This window comes from Lutjanus erythropterus, chromosome 16 (genome assembly GCF_056507025.1).
Source record: "Lutjanus erythropterus isolate fLutEry1 chromosome 16, fLutEry1.hap2, whole genome shotgun sequence".
Lineage (NCBI taxonomy): Eukaryota > Metazoa > Chordata > Actinopteri > Lutjaniformes > Lutjanidae > Lutjanus > Lutjanus erythropterus.
In genome coordinates, this window is record NC_139332.1 from 4,705,953 (window position 1) to 4,723,814 (window position 17,862).

General features: G+C 38.5%; 1 protein-coding gene across 2 annotated transcripts in view; it reads left to right on the forward strand.

Annotated features, from left to right (window-relative positions):
• Window positions 1–17,862, forward strand: part of top2b (DNA topoisomerase II beta) — a 40,030-nt gene that overhangs the window by 8,061 nt on the left and 14,107 nt on the right. Inside the window, exons 5-24 of one of the 2 annotated variants that reach the window (XM_084738352.1) lie at window positions 2,277–2,422; window positions 2,535–2,632; window positions 4,862–5,074; window positions 6,718–6,891; window positions 7,003–7,104; window positions 7,198–7,335; window positions 7,437–7,575; window positions 8,764–8,921; window positions 11,364–11,489; window positions 11,577–11,687; window positions 11,910–12,015; window positions 12,128–12,237; window positions 13,091–13,183; window positions 13,385–13,499; window positions 13,644–13,765; window positions 14,707–14,855; window positions 14,965–15,196; window positions 16,800–16,934; window positions 17,109–17,309; window positions 17,454–17,649. In XM_084738352.1, the coding sequence (XP_084594478.1) occupies window positions 2,277–2,422; window positions 2,535–2,632; window positions 4,862–5,074; window positions 6,718–6,891; window positions 7,003–7,104; window positions 7,198–7,335; window positions 7,437–7,575; window positions 8,764–8,921; window positions 11,364–11,489; window positions 11,577–11,687; window positions 11,910–12,015; window positions 12,128–12,237; window positions 13,091–13,183; window positions 13,385–13,499; window positions 13,644–13,765; window positions 14,707–14,855; window positions 14,965–15,196; window positions 16,800–16,934; window positions 17,109–17,309; window positions 17,454–17,649 (2,864 nt within the window). Of the gene's footprint in view, window positions 1–2,276; window positions 2,423–2,534; window positions 2,633–4,061; window positions 4,088–4,861; window positions 5,075–6,717; window positions 6,892–7,002; window positions 7,105–7,197; window positions 7,336–7,436; window positions 7,576–8,763; window positions 8,922–11,363; window positions 11,490–11,576; window positions 11,688–11,909; window positions 12,016–12,127; window positions 12,238–13,090; window positions 13,184–13,384; window positions 13,500–13,643; window positions 13,766–14,706; window positions 14,856–14,964; window positions 15,197–16,799; window positions 16,935–17,108; window positions 17,310–17,453; window positions 17,650–17,862 lie in introns of those variants that run through there. The other variant, XM_084738353.1, reaches the window with a different exon arrangement.

Genomic DNA, 17,862 nt, shown 5'->3' on the forward strand with positions numbered 1-17,862 from the left:
CCTGCTGCTGCTGCCGTCTCTAATGTCCGCTGCTGTATAAATGAGACCATTAGCCCTGCCGCACTCAGGTCTCTGCTGCTAATGTGGCTTTATAGACATGTTAATGCTCCTCTCCTCAGCTCCCTCGGCCTGTTTGTGGGGGAGCTTATTACGACCTTGCATCATTATTTTGAGTCACCACAAACCACACAGCATCATATCATATCAGAGGTGGGAGGGCAATGACAGATGTCATAGATTTTTAAAGAGACACTTTACACCCCAGTGTTTGCTTGAACACAATCCTTTCACATATTCAAAATGCTTTTATGCTCAGATACAGACCTGCACCCTGCCATAATTATTACAAAATCAACTGATCTTGATTGAGTTGACTGCAGTCATTTTGCATGATTGTTAAAGGGATAGTTTACCACAAAATTAAAATCCAATCATTATCCACTCACCCTCATGTCGATTGAAGGTTAGGTTCATTCACAATATTCGGCTGGAGTTTCACAGAAAATCAGCATTGCAGAATCTCCCAAAAAATGGAAGTGAATTGTGACCAGTTTTCAAATGTAACAAGAACACCCAAAAAAATAACATAAAATGTTTCCATACTGCTCTTCTGGTGTAGTATGTTTGCAAAAGCCCCAACATGCCGTTCACTTGTGTGCACACACTGTCACACCACAAAAAAATGCTAGATAGTTATGGTAATAACTATACTTAAATGCATATAATAGATAAACATGTTATATATGCTATGAAGTACAATAATTCAACACTCTACACTGTAGTCTCACTCAGTGTCCCACCCACATCACTATCTTACTGATTATCACGAGTCATAGCCAATCAGCACTGAAGGTTGTGTGACAGACAGGCTGCAGGTTGCTCCTGTGAATGACAGCTGTGTGTCAGAGGGAAAGTGACAAAGTTACAATTAACCTCACAATCTTTTGATCTATTTCAGTGACAACCATGTCCAGTTTCTCAGTTAAACAACTAAATAATCAGTCAAATCACGGTCTTTCACACTGTGATGGTTACATTTAGTCCATGTATCACATATGGGCTGAACCATTGGGGGGAAGCCATACGTGCCACGAGCCAACTGTGATCCACTGCAACCCTACTATTTTCTTTTTTCTGTAAATTTGAGACCTGTATGCTCTAAGTAGACACACACACAGACAGGCAGGAGGAGAGAAATCCTCCCACAGGCGATCTCACAGGGTGAGCTTTTGAACTTATCTGTAGCAGAGGAAGCGACAGCTCGTTTATCCAGAAGTACATTAACAGCTTTACCTTATAAATCCATGAGGTTATCAGCTGTGTGTGGTTATGGCCTCTTTTGATTACACGATGCTGGCTTGCTGTGTAAAAGAACACAGTTGGTGACATTAATTTTTATTCATTTTTTTCAAATATATTATTTGTTTATTTTTTATGTATTTTTCACATTATCATTTATATTATTATTTAAGTTCAAGAAACACATGATTTTCTCAAAACAATGAATGATCAATTTGAATAATTTCAATATCTTTCAATATCAATCATGATTTGTGTCATAATTGAACAGCCTGAGGTGGCAGCTCTACCATTATCTCTGATCTTTGACGATCCCACCCCTCCTCCAGCTCTGACAGCTTGCTGCTCCAGTGTCCGTCTATCTATCTTTCCTGCTGTCTAAGCTGAATGCATGCCAGTGTTTATGCTGAGATAAAATATCTCTCCGTCGTCTAGAATTCCTAGAACTCTAGCTGCCAAATAACTCTCATTTGGTTTAGTTTAGTTTTGCTCACGTGACCTGAAGTGTTTTTATTACAAGCAGACTGAAAGCACCTCATGAACCTGATCGTGGTCAGAACCGTGGTTTAGAGCTGGACCTGTAAGAACTACTAACCATTTCAGCAGATGCAGCAGGGTGTGTGGAGAGATGAGAGTTAGACTGTGACAAATGAACTAATTACTTCATTTTTCTGATTAAAAAAACATTGGGGAAATGGAAAATATTTCTGAAGTCTTTTTCTATTTACCAAAATAAGATCTTTACCAAATTCATCAGTATTATTTTTTTGAACATAACAAAGTCATACAAGAACCTTTCCTGAATAAAATACTGTTTAAATTTTACTGAATTTATTTTTTGATTTTTGTGGTGCTCAAGACACATTTAACAAAAACAGTATTGAGATCCCTCAATACCCAGTCCCTCAGATAAGTGTACTTCAGATTGTGTGTGTGTCCTATGTAACTCAGCCTGCCTTTTAATCTCTTTCCATCAGTGAGTCCAACACCATTTCTATCTGGAATAATGGTAAAGGAATCCCTGTGGTGGAGCATAAGGACGAAAAGATGTATGTCCCAGCTCTCATCTTCGGTCACCTGCTCACCTCCAGCAACTATGATGATGATGAGAAAAAGGTCACAGGTGAGAGGAAATGGCCATCTTAACATCTTAATCAGCCGTTATAGAAATCCAGGTCAGGAAGGTGAATGTCGCTAGTTGCTGTCTGCAAGGCTAACGGTTTGTTTGGCCCCAGGTGGAAGGAATGGGTACGGTGCTAAACTCTGCAACATCTTCAGCACCAAGTTCACAGTGGAAACGGCCTGCAAGGAATACAGACACAGTTTCAAACAGGTGAGGACATGTCTTCTGTTAAAGGTCCTTCAGTAGAGATACCAGGGTCGAATGTTCATGGTCAGGATTGATTTCAGTTAAGACTACAAATCCCAGTGCTCATCACAAAGAGGATGTTTTCTTCTTTAGTTATTATACTAAAAGATAAACTGTGCGCAATAACATGTTTTTGCTTTCATCGTCTCCCTTCTTCTAAAAAAGTTAAGCTTTGTTTTTGCAATAAGAACAGAGCACATTTCCTGCTTTGGACTGTAAAGACTGTAAATGCAATCCTGGAAGTAGAACATGGTGTTCACAGGTTGTAGAAGCTGCTAACCTGCTCTACTACAATCTCACAGCATTTACTGTATAGTCACCCAAAATGATGGCCTTGTTTAAGGGCACTACTGCCAGGAATTTAGGGGCAGATCAATGATCACCAGAAGCAAATCAACCGACCACCAAATGCAGGGTCCATTTGAAGCCTTCTGTTTATTGTGTAGCATTACTTATTTATTTAACTATTCTTAACAACATTGTATGTTAAGTATAATCATAAAACAATGTGGAAATGATCACAGAGGTACTTTGGGAAGTGTTGCACAAGAATATGGAGAAGACTTTTTTTTGATCAGCTTATGTAAAAATGAGTGGGATATTGTTATGATTTTAGCATCTAATTATTAAAAATATTGTTGTAAAAGAGCAAGAAAGTAGTAATAGATTTAGGCCAATGTATTTCAACTAAGGAAAAATAGAAACCTTCCCATTTTAGACAAAGTTTGTGGCCATTTGAGTATAAATTTCTGACTTTACAAAATGCACCATGACGTCCCTGTTTGTATGTGTATGATTCAAGTAGGGCTGCAAATTAATGATTATTTTCATAGTCAATTAATTGGTCGATTATTTTCTCAATTATTCAATTAATAGTTATTTGCCTATAAAATGTCAGAAATGTTGAAAAATGTTAATCATTGTTTCCCAGAGCCCAAGGTGACGTCCTCAAATGTCTTGTTTTGGCCCCAACCCAACAATATTCAGTTTACTGTCACAGAGGAGTAAAGAAACCTGAGCTCTGATACAGACAGCAGAGGACAGAAGTAGTAAATGACATTTTTATTACACCACTATCTTAGTGCCAACACTCACCGACCAATGTAGCAGACAGGATTACGAGATATTCTCGCCAGATGGAAAATCTACCCACATTTGATACTTCTTGGATATTCATTTTGGACACTGTCCTTCTTTCCTCTGATTGGCCTTTATAGAAACCACCAACCCAACTATATAGAACAAATACCACCATCAGTGGTTGATCAAACAGAGCATCCTTAAGCTTGTTTGTTTATAGACAATAATATAGATGTAATGGCTGAGTTGAATGTAGCAAATTTCAGTACAAACTCTTCACCAGCACCACAGTGACATAATTGCTGTGTTATAGGGTTTCAGCATATGGACGAATCTGAGGTAAAGTTCTGTGTATTATCACCCTCCAGGGTTGTTTGGGCACAATTGAGTCACTGGGTGTTTTATATCACGGTTGTTTGGGAAATGGACTTTATGCACAGGATATGTTACGGGTGGTCTGAGTTTAACGGGATCTGTTTACATAAGATCGTGACACTGCAGTGTTTGCCCTATAAATGTGTGTGCTCATTGGCCTGGCAGCCCACCAGCCCAGAAAGTTTTTTCTTTTTTTTTTTCAAAGATAGAGAACACCAAATATCTATTACATTGTAATTCGGAAATCAATACTTTGTTTCCTCTACCATTGCTCGGGGAGGCAACCCTATCTTTCTACACTGAGCAGAGAAAAGTTGTAAAAAACAGCTGTAATCAGAAAGTAGTGTGATTTTCCACTTCTTGTTCAGAGACAGAGAGGGAGGGAGAGAGACATAGAAAATAGAAAGAAAAAGATAAGGCTGATCTGAATCTGATAAATACTGCCCTGCACCCAATTCTTTTCAATGTCTGTGACCTATTGAAACTGAAGTGAAAAGTGTCATGTTGCTGGTATGATGTCAATAGGACTATCAACTGTCTACTTAGTGAACCACATGGGTCCCAAGGGAGATTCAAAATCTGTAGGTTGGCGGCAGCCAGGCCAAAGCTGTCAAACTAGAGGAAACGCTGCATTTAAAAAATCTGAAAAACTGAACTCTCTTACAAGTGAATATGACAACTTTTCAGGCAGCAGCAGGTATGTGTGTATCTTACCATCATGTGTTTGACCGTCCTCAGACGTGGCAGAACAACATGGGCAAGACTTCTGACCCCAAGATCAAGTTCTTTGACGGGGACGATTTCACCTGCGTGACGTTCCAGCCAGACCTGTCCAAGTTCAAGATGGAGAAACTGGACAAGGATATTGTAGCGCTTCTTACCCGCAGAGCATATGATGTAGCCGGCTCCTGCAAGGGGGTTAAAGTGACGCTGAACGGCAAAAAACTACCTGTAAGTCTCTTTCTCCATCTCAATTTCTTTTTTTTATTGTGTTGTGCTAACTTTAAAGTATGATTAACATCACAATTTGGGGTTTGTCATTACAGTTTTCATAAGTGAACGTGATTTTGAGGTATCAGCCATTGTATTATAGTCCATGCCCAGAAATATTACAGAGATTTTATTTGTGCAGCTCTAATCACAGAAACAGAGTCACAATATTCACAACTTTGTTGTTCTGAGTTTCTCTGTTTTAACACAATACTCTTCCCACTAGCTAGTTAATTCCAGTTGGTTCTACATTGCCATTTTTTATTTGTTGTTAAGCAATGAAAGACACCTCTGTGTTCACATTAAAAACCTTATCAGCCCTGCCTGTACTCACAGTCATTAAGGTGTGTGCCTCTCTTTGTGTGCAGCAAGTCACTGCAGTGAAAATGATGTTTTGGAAAGGCAAAAGACCAACAAATATGTATTGAAGTACAATATTTCCCTAAAAACATGCTGGGAGTTTTGACTGATTGATTTAACTTAGCTCTGGAGTTATTGGAAATGTTTGGATTGCATGAGTTGGAAACAATCCTGTGCAGGCAACACTGGACAGTTCTACAAATAGTAATGCTAATAATATTAGTGCAGCCAAATCTTTATTTGCAACTGTGCAGAAACACTGGGTTTAAACAGAATGAATAGACATACCATGGAAAAGCTGCACAGCATTTAAATGTTGATATAAAACTGATCATGTTACAATAGTATAATTTTCTAATTTATAATAATCATGAAGTTCAGCCTCAAAGGCTGAAAGTGCAGTGCAAACAAAATATAATGCAACACAAGGGTAGATGAGAAAACTAAATACTGTACTAAGTTTGAAAATGGTACAGACGAGTTCATTCAGAGACCATAGGTGTTTTTCGCAATGAAATTCTGTGAGGAAGCAAAAATTACAAAAAGAAGTTGAGTCAACTTGTTTCAGGAAGAGTACAACCTTAATAGGCTCAGCATTACCAAAATTCTAACAAAATATGCTTTATTTGTAAATGAAGAAGTGCACCTGGGAGGAATTACTCAATGAAGCAAAATATAGTTGGAGCGCAAACTCAGTCAAAGCAGCAAGAACAAAATTATATAATATAAAAGTGCACAGAGCATTGATTAAATGTCAAAAACAATGACAAAGTTTGTGTTCTTAAAAAAAGTCATACATGTACGACGTTCCTATGTAGGACAACTGTAAATGGTGGAACTCCTGAGAAGCTACGATTATTGGTCAAATTTGCAGAAAAGTTGTAGTGATTGGTACATGCAGAATTCACAGGGATTGGTTGAATTTGCATGAACTGTTGTGTTCGCAACATTGCTACTTCCTGGAGGGACTGAACAAATGATTGTGCAAATGGTAGAAGATAACACTCGATTCTTTTGGCTTAATGTTTCATTGGTGTTTCAGTCTCTCCATCTATAAGAGTAACAGATGTATTCAGCAGTTGCACTCATATAATGGAAGTTCTTAATGGACTGTTCTTCTGCATAAATAGTATCATCTACAGTAATGTCTAACACTGGTGCTGTGGTCCACAACCTTTTCATCATTTGAAATGGTGAATAATATTTACAGAACCTAACTTGTATCTGTCCTTCTGTCTCTAAAGGTGAATGGCTTCAAAAGCTACGTGGATCTGTATGTGAAGGACAAACTGGACGAAACGGGTGTGGCACTGAAGGTGGTGAATGAAACTGTGAATGAGCGGTGGGAGGTCTGCCTCACCATGAGCGAGAAGGGATTTCAACAAATCAGCTTTGTGAATAGCATCGCCACCACCAAGGTATCAGTCAGTCAATCTATCGACAGTGAAAACTGGTCAAAACACATTTTGACGCTTCCATATTTACTTGTGTTTACCACTTTTCTAACACTGAAGTTATTTGTGTTTCAGGGTGGCAGACACATTGACTATGTGGTGGACCAGATAGTGGCCAAACTTATTGAAGTAGTGAAAAAGAAGAACAAGGCAGGAGTGTCAGTGAAACCCTTTCAGGTGGGCTTACCAAAGATTTAATGCAGTATTGTGGAAGTTGCATTACAGCCGTGTATTGAAAACTGATTGATTTTCCTCCAATTTGCGTTCCAGGTGAAGAACCACATCTGGGTGTTTGTCAACGCACTGATCGAGAACCCCTCCTTTGACTCCCAGACCAAGGAGAACATGACACTCCAGACCAAGAGCTTTGGGTCTAAGTGCCTTCTGTCGGAGAAGTTCATCAGGGCTGTAAGGACACTTCCTGTTCACTTTCAACTTCTTTAGTTTTCTTGTGTAAAGTAGCGGGGCATCTGTCATGAAACGATTTTGTCTCTTTTGTCACCCCACAGGCAACCAACTGTGGCATCGTTGAGAGTATCCTCAACTGGGTGAAGTTCAAAGCTCAGACGCAGCTGAATAAGAAGTGCTCATCTGTGAAGCACAGCAAGATCAAAGGCATCCCCAAGCTAGACGACGCCAACGATGCTGGTGTGTTAACGCTGTGATTATTTATTAATGTGCAGAAGAATGTGTTATCCTGAACGTCCACAGCTGACACCAGAGCTGTGGCTGTTACTTCTTAAACTAACTTATAAATGTTACTGTTGAGTAATGAGAGAAGTTTATAGACATGTTATTATTGGCTATAAAGTGTTGCTCAAAGGGATTACAAGTTTCAGGAGTGCATTATATGCACATTAGCAGTATTGTTTAATTATGATATATCTGAAATAGGCTTAGTTAACACTTTTGGGGGTAGACTATGCAATATATCTAATAGTGGTCAGAGACTTGATTAACTCAACTCTGCCTCTTTTTCTGATCTTCCATGTTTTCTAATAGGGCTGAACAATTAAAAAAAATCAAATCATGATTAGTTTGACTGATATTGCAATTTCAATATGATTTGTGATATTAGGGGTTACTATAATTTTTATAAACCTTATTGAAAAACATGTTAAAATAGCATCTTCATTTGGTCCAGATTCCTGCATAAAGAAAAAATTTAAATCAATAGAATCTGATGTCGTAGGACAGGACATCTCTGCCCCTCGACATTCAGTATTTAATTTTTTTTATTTTACCTTGAACAAATGTTGCACCTCCTGCAATTTTCAAATTGCAGGAAGCCATATGTGATTCTGTCATTGAGTTATTTACAGTATTAGCAGTGATGGCTGAAAATGAGAAGCTGCTACCTGAAAGTTTTGTACAGTGCTCCAGAGAAAGAGCGTTAGTCTGAACTGAGTGGAACCAGAGATTTTATCATTTATCAGTCAGAATTCAGACTTTACTGGTGCACCTAAACAATTTTTCACATCCACACACTCTAGTTGTCACTCAAATATGCAGTGAAATGCTCACACTGTGGGCTGTTGTAAAGGAGGGCAGCATTAAAGCATGAGGAGGCTGAGGTAGGCAAAATATAGTAAAGAAAGGACAGCATTTACAGTACTTGATCTTTAGGATTGGCTCAGGACATTTCTGTTTATGTTGTTAGAAACAATTGTGCTTTTCCTACTATGACAGTTTCAAACATCAGCTGTGAAAAAGGCCTGTTATGTGACACTTTTATCTGAGAATTTGCTGTAATTGTTAATCACAATCACCCAGAAAAGTATACAATGATACACAGTGATTAAATTATTCATCCATGTTGATATATTCATGTCCTAGGTGGGAAACACTCCTCTGAATGCACACTGATCCTTACTGAGGGAGACTCAGCCAAGTCTCTGGCTGTCTCTGGACTGGGAGTCATCGGTCGTGATCGCTACGGGGTTTTCCCACTGAGGGGAAAGATCCTCAACGTGCGAGAGGCTACGCACAAGCAGGTATGAGACTGGATCACTGTCACATTTCTCCCACAGAAATGTATTAGAAACTGTAGTAATGACTATGTAACCTGTGGATTGTGGACAGAATAAAATCACGAGCATGTGTAGAAGCAGCTGTAAGACGGTGGTGACTAAATTTAGCTGCAAAGGTGATTCATGTTAGACTTAAAGCTCAGACCCACTCACCCACTTCTGACAACTGGCACTTCAGTAGGTCAACTTTCATGAAAGGAAGAGGTAGTTTATAGAGTTCAACACATATCACAGTCTCTTTTCACAGTTTGTGTTCACACATTATTTACCCAGTCACTTCACAAAGCTATAATATAATAATGGAAACACTTTTTCAGAATGTCTATCATAGTGAACATTTAACTGATAAGCTGTTTCTGCTCCATCAGTCTCCTCATGGCTCCCATGGCTTTATAATACATCCATTATCCCTCCACACAGATGATCTGATAGCATCTTCCTCACATAAATACAAACAAACAGAAATGTCCATTTTCCATCCTGTTTTTTTTCAGTTTGAGCTTCAACTGGCACTCGTTGAATTATATCATCTTTTTGTTCTCCTGCAATAGTATAATGGTTTTCTGACTACAGAACTGGCGTTAGCTTCTGCCTGTCTCACTAAACCAACTACTAATAATTAGAGCTGCAAAGATTAATTGCCAAATATTTTGATATTTGATTTATCAATTTGAGTAATTGAGTAAAAAAGTCAGAATTCTCTGATTCCAGCTTCTTAAATGTGAATCTTTTCTGTTTTCTTTACTCCTCTCTGACGGTAAACTGAATATTTATGGGTTGTGAGTAAAATAAGACATTTGCGGAAGTCAGCTTAGGCTTTGGGAAACACTCATTGACATTTTTCACCATTCTCTGATATTTTAAAACAAACAAGAATTATTTGAGAAAATAATCTACTGATTAATTGACTATGAAAATAATTGTTAGTTGCAGCCCTGCAATTAATCACGTACTGGTAGTAGTTGGAAACAAGCATTTACTTACATTTTCCTTTGTCGACTGTAACTTGAAACTTTGCTAATATTTGCAATAGATTTTGATGGAAACACAGCTAATGGTTGCATGTTTGTGTTTTGGGCAAGGATTATAAAGGAATGTTCCATTTTCCCAAGCCCAAACATGCAGCATTAAATTAATTTAAAGTTGGTGTCATGAAAGCTTGGATGAAGTTGTGCACCTTCCATGACTCACACACTCGCTAGATCAAAACATTGTTAAATATTTATTGCAAGTTTAAGAGTGCAAAGTACAAAGCAGAATTTCCATCTTGTAGACTTTCAAAGAACTTTATTGTTGCAAAACAGGATCTGATGTAACACAGTGCAGGAAAGAAGATGGAAAGTATTTGAGGATGGGCTGAAGGTGGTCTGAAGGGGAAGCCTGGCCCTGCTCCTTCCTGGGTCCTTGATATCAATGGCCTTGTTTCCATCATGGTATTTTTATGCACATAGTGAAGTATCACATTAGAAATGGGTGATGGATCCTCAATTTTGTAAAAACTTCTTTACATTCACTTGAGGTGGTCTTTGCCTTTTTCTACAAAACATGAATGCTCTTAAATAGGAGTTTCTGCGTACTTTCTGATGTAACAAACCTTTAACTCATAGACTGATCAGCTGTTTCTGCTCCAACAGTCTCCTGATTGCTTCTGTGTCTCTATAATACATCCATGATGGCTCCACAGATGATCTGATGATCTTCCTCATATTAATACATGAAACAAATGTCTGATTTCCATCCTGTTTTCTACATTGTTTTTCACCCTTTAAGATTGGACTGGCTGTCTTATAGTTACATCATCTTGTTGCATCTGCTTCTTCTGCAACATTCTGACTGGAGAATTGGTGCCATCTTGGCATATCTCAATGAACCAACTCCTAATAACTGCATAACCGCAGCAAATGGAAACATTAATTAGCATTTTTTTTGGCTGATTTACTTGAAATTCAGTTAAAATTTGTACCACATTTGGATGGAAACATGGCTAATGTGTTGTTAGATACGAACAAAAATGACAAAATTTGTCATTATTAATTTTTAACCAATATAGTCAAATGTGTGCCACATATTTGGTGTTCTAACCTCTAAAAAATGGCTCTTTTTTAGTTGCATAAATGTTGCTGCTTACTTTCCAGCTGCATGTTTACTTCACCTCTGTGTCATTTCCTGCTGAGGTGGTGGTGGACAGTTCAGTTTGTCTCTGCTCCTGCACTGAAGGCATCTGCCCACTGTTTTTATGAGCCAGCATTGTTTTCTGAAAGCAGCCAAAATCTGCCTAGGTTGGGGTTTATTCTCAGTGGGAATAATCTGCTTCCCTTTCACATAATAAAGTGATTAAATCAATCTGAAATTATTGCTTAATTGAGTTTCATTACTTGCTGTCTGACATAACTTTTTTGTCCACAGATCATGGAAAATGCTGAAATCAACAACATCATCAAAATTGTCGGCCTCCAGTACAAAAAGAGCTACGATGACGCAGAGTCACTAAGGAGCCTCCGCTATGGCAAGATCATGATCATGACCGATCAGGTGACCTGCCGTCCGAACGCTCACGCAGCTTCAGTATAACTAACAGCAGTTCAACCAGCAGCTCTAACCTTTCTCGTCTTGTCTCAGGATCAAGATGGTTCCCACATCAAAGGTCTGCTCATCAATTTCTTCCACCACAACTGGCCGTCCCTACTGAAACATACATTCCTGGAAGAGTTCATCACACCCATTGTCAAAGTAAGAGACAGACACACACTCACATAAATACTATGAGTACACATTATCAGTGCACCTGATAACAAGCAGCACAAAGCTGCAAAAATATGCTTTTAAAACTCCTGAATATGACACCGATTATTAAGTGCAATAGACATTGTTCTAAGTTAATTCAATGGACTAAACCTTAGTGCAAGCCTACAGTAAAACTGGACCCTCCTCATGTTAATTTGTTGTGTGCAGGCGACCAAGAACAAGCAGGAGCTGGCCTTCTACAGCATTCCAGAGTTCGATGAGTGGAAGAAACAGACAGAGAACTATAAAACCTGGCATATAAAGTACTACAAAGGTTTGCTGCTCTTGTATTTGAACATAGCAATATAAACTTTGAAAATGTTAATTTTTATACACTTTCAGAGGTTCATTCTGTTGTTGCATGATTGATAAAATTTCCAATTCAGGTTTGGGTACAAGTACAAGCAAAGAGGCGAAGGAATACTTTGCAGACATGGAGAAGCATCGCATCACATTCAAATACAGCGGAGCAGAGGACGACGCTGCCATCACTCTGGTGAGTTTGGTGCTACAATTTCATGTTGGTCTGTAGGGGAGCAGAAGTGTGAAAAATACCTTCTACTATAACACACAGTCAAACAGCAGCAACACAGCTCCTCTCTGACGTGTTTAGCTTCTTACAGCTGAGATCTGAGACAGGAATATTCTTTACACTTTATAGAGGGTTCTGTTTTTCTGGCCTTATATTGGCAAAGAGGCAAGTCACCTATAATGTTTCAAATCAGTATGGGATACATTCTGTATGTGTAGGCCTGGTTATGCTTTTTCAATAATTGTGTCAATATTAAACCTTTGATTTGGCTGCTAAACAAAAGTGTTTTTTGGATACCTTTGTCGACAAAAGTTCACTTTTCGTTTAACAGAAACAGTTCTCAGATGTTAAATATTGTCTAAGCACATGCGTCTATACAAGAACTAGTGTTGTCTAGTCCCACCACCTCTCACTGACTCACGTTCCACTATTTCCCTCTCATCACTCGTCTCGTTCACTCTATCTATTGTCATGTTTTAGACTTGTTATATTTATCTTTTAATAAAAATATAATTTATGCCCACAATTTTCAGACAACTTTTCCCTGTGATATCGAAAAAGGTATCAAATATTGAAATTCCAGTATCTAGCAAGAAAAATGCTTTAGTAAAATAAACAAATATTAAAATGAACAAAATTATTATTTAAAGGGGAACATGTCAAATTAAGGAAAAATGAGTGCAGTAGTGTATGAATATGAGAAAGTGGTTGGTACTTGATAATCTGTGTTTTGATACCTTATAGTCCAAACCAAAATAGACAATAAGTGTTAAGTAAATGGAGGCTGAGCTGCAGTGTTACGGTTGTTTTGCTGCAGGCCTTCAGTAAGAAGAAGACAGATGACAGGAAGGAGTGGCTGACTAACTTCATGGAGGACAGACGCCAGAGGAGGATGCACGGCCTGCCTGAGGTCTGTGGCTCTGCTCAAATTGGAAATGTCCCGGAAACAGGATTTACCTACTGTCAGCAAAACTACAAATAATATATTGAGTTGCCTGACAGTTGGTAAAACTTTCTGTGAGAGCGCCTATTCCTGTGCTAAAACTATTCAAAAATGACTGATGGAACATTATACTGTGTTTATATTTTTATCTTAATTGGACTTTTTCAGCAATACCTGTATGGAACTCAGGCCAGGCACCTCTCCTACAACGACTTCATCAACAAAGAGCTGATCCTGTTCTCCAACTCTGACAACGAGAGATCCATTCCATCCCTGGTCGATGGTTTGTATTCTCACTGTCTCCCTGTGAATTTTCCGTCCAATTAAGCCACAGTGAAAGACTCAATACCACCAACACAAGAAGTCATTCCATCACAATCTGATCTGACTAAAGAATAAATGTTGTGTATGTGTGTGTTGTTTCCAGGTCTAAAGCCAGGCCAAAGGAAGGTGTTGTTTACCTGCATGAAGAGGAACGACAAGCGAGAAGTGAAGGTGGCACAGCTGGCTGGTTCAGTGGCAGAGATGTCTGCCTACCATCATGGAGAGGTCAGTCAACTCACGGTCTGCCAGACATCTGACACAGTTTATGATGGGGAAGATGAGCATTTAGTAGGCCGGCTTGAGATTTCTGTAGAGTATTCCAGTGTAAATTAATGGATTAAAGGAGTTAAAGGTTTGCTTTAGTTTTTCTTTCTCTGTAATGTTTGCTTTGTGATAGACATACTGAAAACACTGTTAGCTGTATAAGAGGTTGTTAAGGCATTTACATTTCAAAATAATATCTAGTGATAGTTTAGTGTATTTATTTTTTTCTTGGAAATAAGTCATATTTTGGCTAAAAAGAAAAATAATGTTGTCAAGCAATTTTATTACAGCAAATATAGAGCTATATTTAACCCATAACAAGCTATAGCAATGGTTGGCATCGTTATAATCTCAGTTTAAGGTATAGATTCTTAAAATAAGGTCAATCAAGAAATGCATTTTGTTGCAAGACAATCTGTCTTATTAGAAGCTTTTTTTTTTTAGCCAACTGTAAATCTTAGATAAGATAGAAATTCTTTCGTTCAAAAAGTCAGTTCAATGAAGAGACTAAATCTCTCATTTTAAGTAAATATTTGTTAAATAAGTGAATTATTATTTTTTTTTCTAGTTTTAAGGACCAATACGATCTGCAAGTGGCTAGATTTGTAAGCTAATTTTAAGAATCCTAGCCAAGCAGAATCAGCTTACCCTATTGGTAGATTTCTTTGCTTAAAACAAGACAGTTTGATTATATTTAAGAATATTTCATTTCTCTCTAATAGGGCTTTTTAGTAGGAGAAAGGTTTTTGCAGTGATGATTCTGGCAGTCAGAACAAATGACTGAACCTTTTTTTTTTTTTACTTTATATACTGATTAAATGAGCTGGTATATTGAATTATTGCAGTGATTCTCTGTTTTGGTCACTACTGTTGACCACCCGTTTCCCCATTTGTCCCTGCAGCAAGCTCTCATGATGACCATTGTGAACTTGGCCCAGAACTTTGTGGGCAGCAACAACGTGAACATCCTGCAGCCTCTGGGTCAGTTTGGTACTCGCATCAACGGAGGCAAAGATGCTGCCAGCCCTCGTTACATCTTCACCATGCTCAGGTAAAGCAACCATGGCCATAATGGCATTTTTTATGACTCATAATCAGTTCCTAATCTCAAACTCTAAAGTATAGATCAAGACTGATTACGCTGGTCTCGTTCCCCACAGTCCTCTTGCCAAGCTGTTGTTCCCAGCTGTGGATTCCAATCTGCTCAAGTTCCTGTATGATGACAACCAGAAGGTGGAACCTGAGTGGTACATTCCCATCATTCCAATGGTGCTGGTGAACGGCGCAGAGGGCATCGGGACAGGCTGGGCGTGTAAGATCCCCAACTACGACCCCCGAGAGATCGTCAACAACATCAACCGCATGCTCAACCACCAGGACCCCCTGCCAATGGTAAACAGACTGAGACTCAGAGCAGTGGTCTTCTGTTGTTCACACTTCAAACAACTTGATGATGTCTGATTTCTGGGCTGTGTTATTTATTTACACTTTATGCTGAGGTAGCTTTTATTTTTATTATGTTAGAGCAGCCATTCCCAATTTAATAATGTGGTGGCCCAGTTTGAAATCTGAAAATCTTCTGTGTGCCACCCAAACCTTTAATCATAACTTTTATTAACATGTAAGATTCCTTATATTTCCCTTCTTATTTTATAAATAGAACAATTCTATGTGAATGTGGGCAACACAACAATACAGTGAGAATTGATAATCCATCCACATATACATAACAATTTGTAAACTAGCATATCTTCCTACTTCAACTCTTGTTCCACCAATGGTGAGGTAGTCCATCAACTATGATTCCCTGCCACTGACAAGATATGATATGTTCTGGTGTTAATGTGAGGGATTACCAAATATAGTGTAGCACCTGTTAAAATAGGTCAGTTAAAAAATAAAACATGTCAGCCTCATTACATTATTTTATTAGATCTGACTGCATTTTTTTTTTACAGAAATCTTCAATTCTAAATCTTTTTTGGTAATTTCAAACTTATTGTTATTGATGTTGTGACATTTGTCAGGAATTCTACCCTAAATAGTCCATGTGTAACGTTATCTACAGACAACCTCTGAGTTTCCAGAGAATGTACCATATGACAATATGTATCAGTTACTGTCTATCAATACTGACATATAACTAATTACATACATGTTATGCCTAACATTAATTATACGTTTCTTCAAACGTACCTTTTTCTTTTTGTAACACATTTGTTTCAATGTGAGCACTGTGAAACTTGACACTTTTTTTTGGCATCAGTCCATTTTTTTTGTTTTCACAGCTCCATCGTGTTCACTTCTTTAATCAGGACAGGACAGCAGTAGCTTATTTTAGCTTGTAAGAATAAGTGCATGCTATTTGACGTTTCCACTAATTAGGGAGATTTTGTTTTTATTTTCTGACAAAAGTATTGATTGATTTCATTATGGCTTTTGTCATCACAAATTACTTTTTTTTAAGTTTTTGTTTTGTTTATGTCTGTGAAAAAGTGTAGTTGAAAACTAGAAAAGACAAAAAATACTTGTCAGTGAAAGTAACACTGGATCATGTTTAAAAGGCAAAAGATTCAGTGTTGCAATGCAACAACCTCCAGTGTTGTCAAACCAGCCAACAGAAGTGATAATGACGTGACCTCTGATTTCGATCATTCGGCGCGGCAAGTGATACATTCTCTACACCATGTGTGTAGTTGAATTAGGAGTCTGATTGTAGTTTTGCCCAACTTTGCTTTTGCCTGAAATCAAATTGCACTGTGGAACCAAAACAAAGGAGAACTTTTGGCAGCCATGACCACATTTTCTTGGCTGATATTCGCATGTTGGCAGCACACAGATCAGCTGTGTTTCCCTGATTGGACGTGGACCTCTGTGGATTGTTGCTTATAGTGTGGATGCAGGCGACAGACTTTGAGTTTTTACATCAAAAAGTTGATACATTTGTCAAGATTAAAAATGAGGAATGATGAATGTGTCTTTTGTCCTCACACAGCTCCCCAGTTACAAGAACTTCAAAGGGGTGATCCATGAACTGGGTCAGAACCAGTACCTGGTCAGTGGAGAGGTGTTGGTCATCGACAGAAACACCATCGAGATCACAGAGCTTCCTGTTAGGACATGGACACAGGTATAACTCAGCCTCTTCTCTCTAGGATAGCTTACATTTGATTTATTTCATGGTGTCCAAATAAAGACCTGGAATGTTTCATCATATTTTAGCATACAGTAAAAATGTGTGGGAAATCTGTGTGTGTAATACATACACACTCTTATTATTCTGTCTCTCCCCTCCTGTTTGCAGGCCTATAAAGAGTCAGTGCTGGAGCCCATGCTGCAGGGCAGTGACAAAACACCAGCTCTCATCAATGACTATAAGGAATACCACACAGACACCACGGTCAAGTTTGTGGTTCGCATGTCTGAGGAGAAACTGGCTCAGGCTGAGGCAGCGGGTCTTCACAAAGTCTTCAAGCTACAGTCCAGCCTCACCTGCAACTCCATGGTAAACTCATCTCCGTTCAACCAAAAGTGATTTCTGTCTTCTGGTTTGAAATATGGATGGTTTGGCCTCCCTGGTTTGTCCATGTTACTACAGTTTCTTTGTTGTCAGTGTCAGTAACTGCTTTTCAAACCATGTGATCCTCAGGTGCTGTTTGACCACATGGGTTGTCTGAAGAGGTACGACTCAGTTCAGGACATCCTCAGGGAGTTCTACGAGCTCCGCCTGCACTACTACAAACTGAGGAAGGACTGGTTAATCGGCAGCCTGGGAGCTGAGGCCTCCAAACTGTCCAACCAGGCCCGCTTTGTACTGGAGAAGATTGAAGGAAAAATCACAATCGGTAAGAAAGAATGCTAAATATCCCTTATTTTTTTAAGAAACTGATTTAGGGATGTGCATGATTAGTTTTGAAGCTGACTAAATGTTGCTACCTTTGTAAGTCAGTCAAACTAATCATTAATATTTTATTAATTTACACCGCTAATGTACTGCCATTAAAAGCACCATGACATGTGGACAGAGGATTCTAATTGATGATGAAAATCATTTCCAA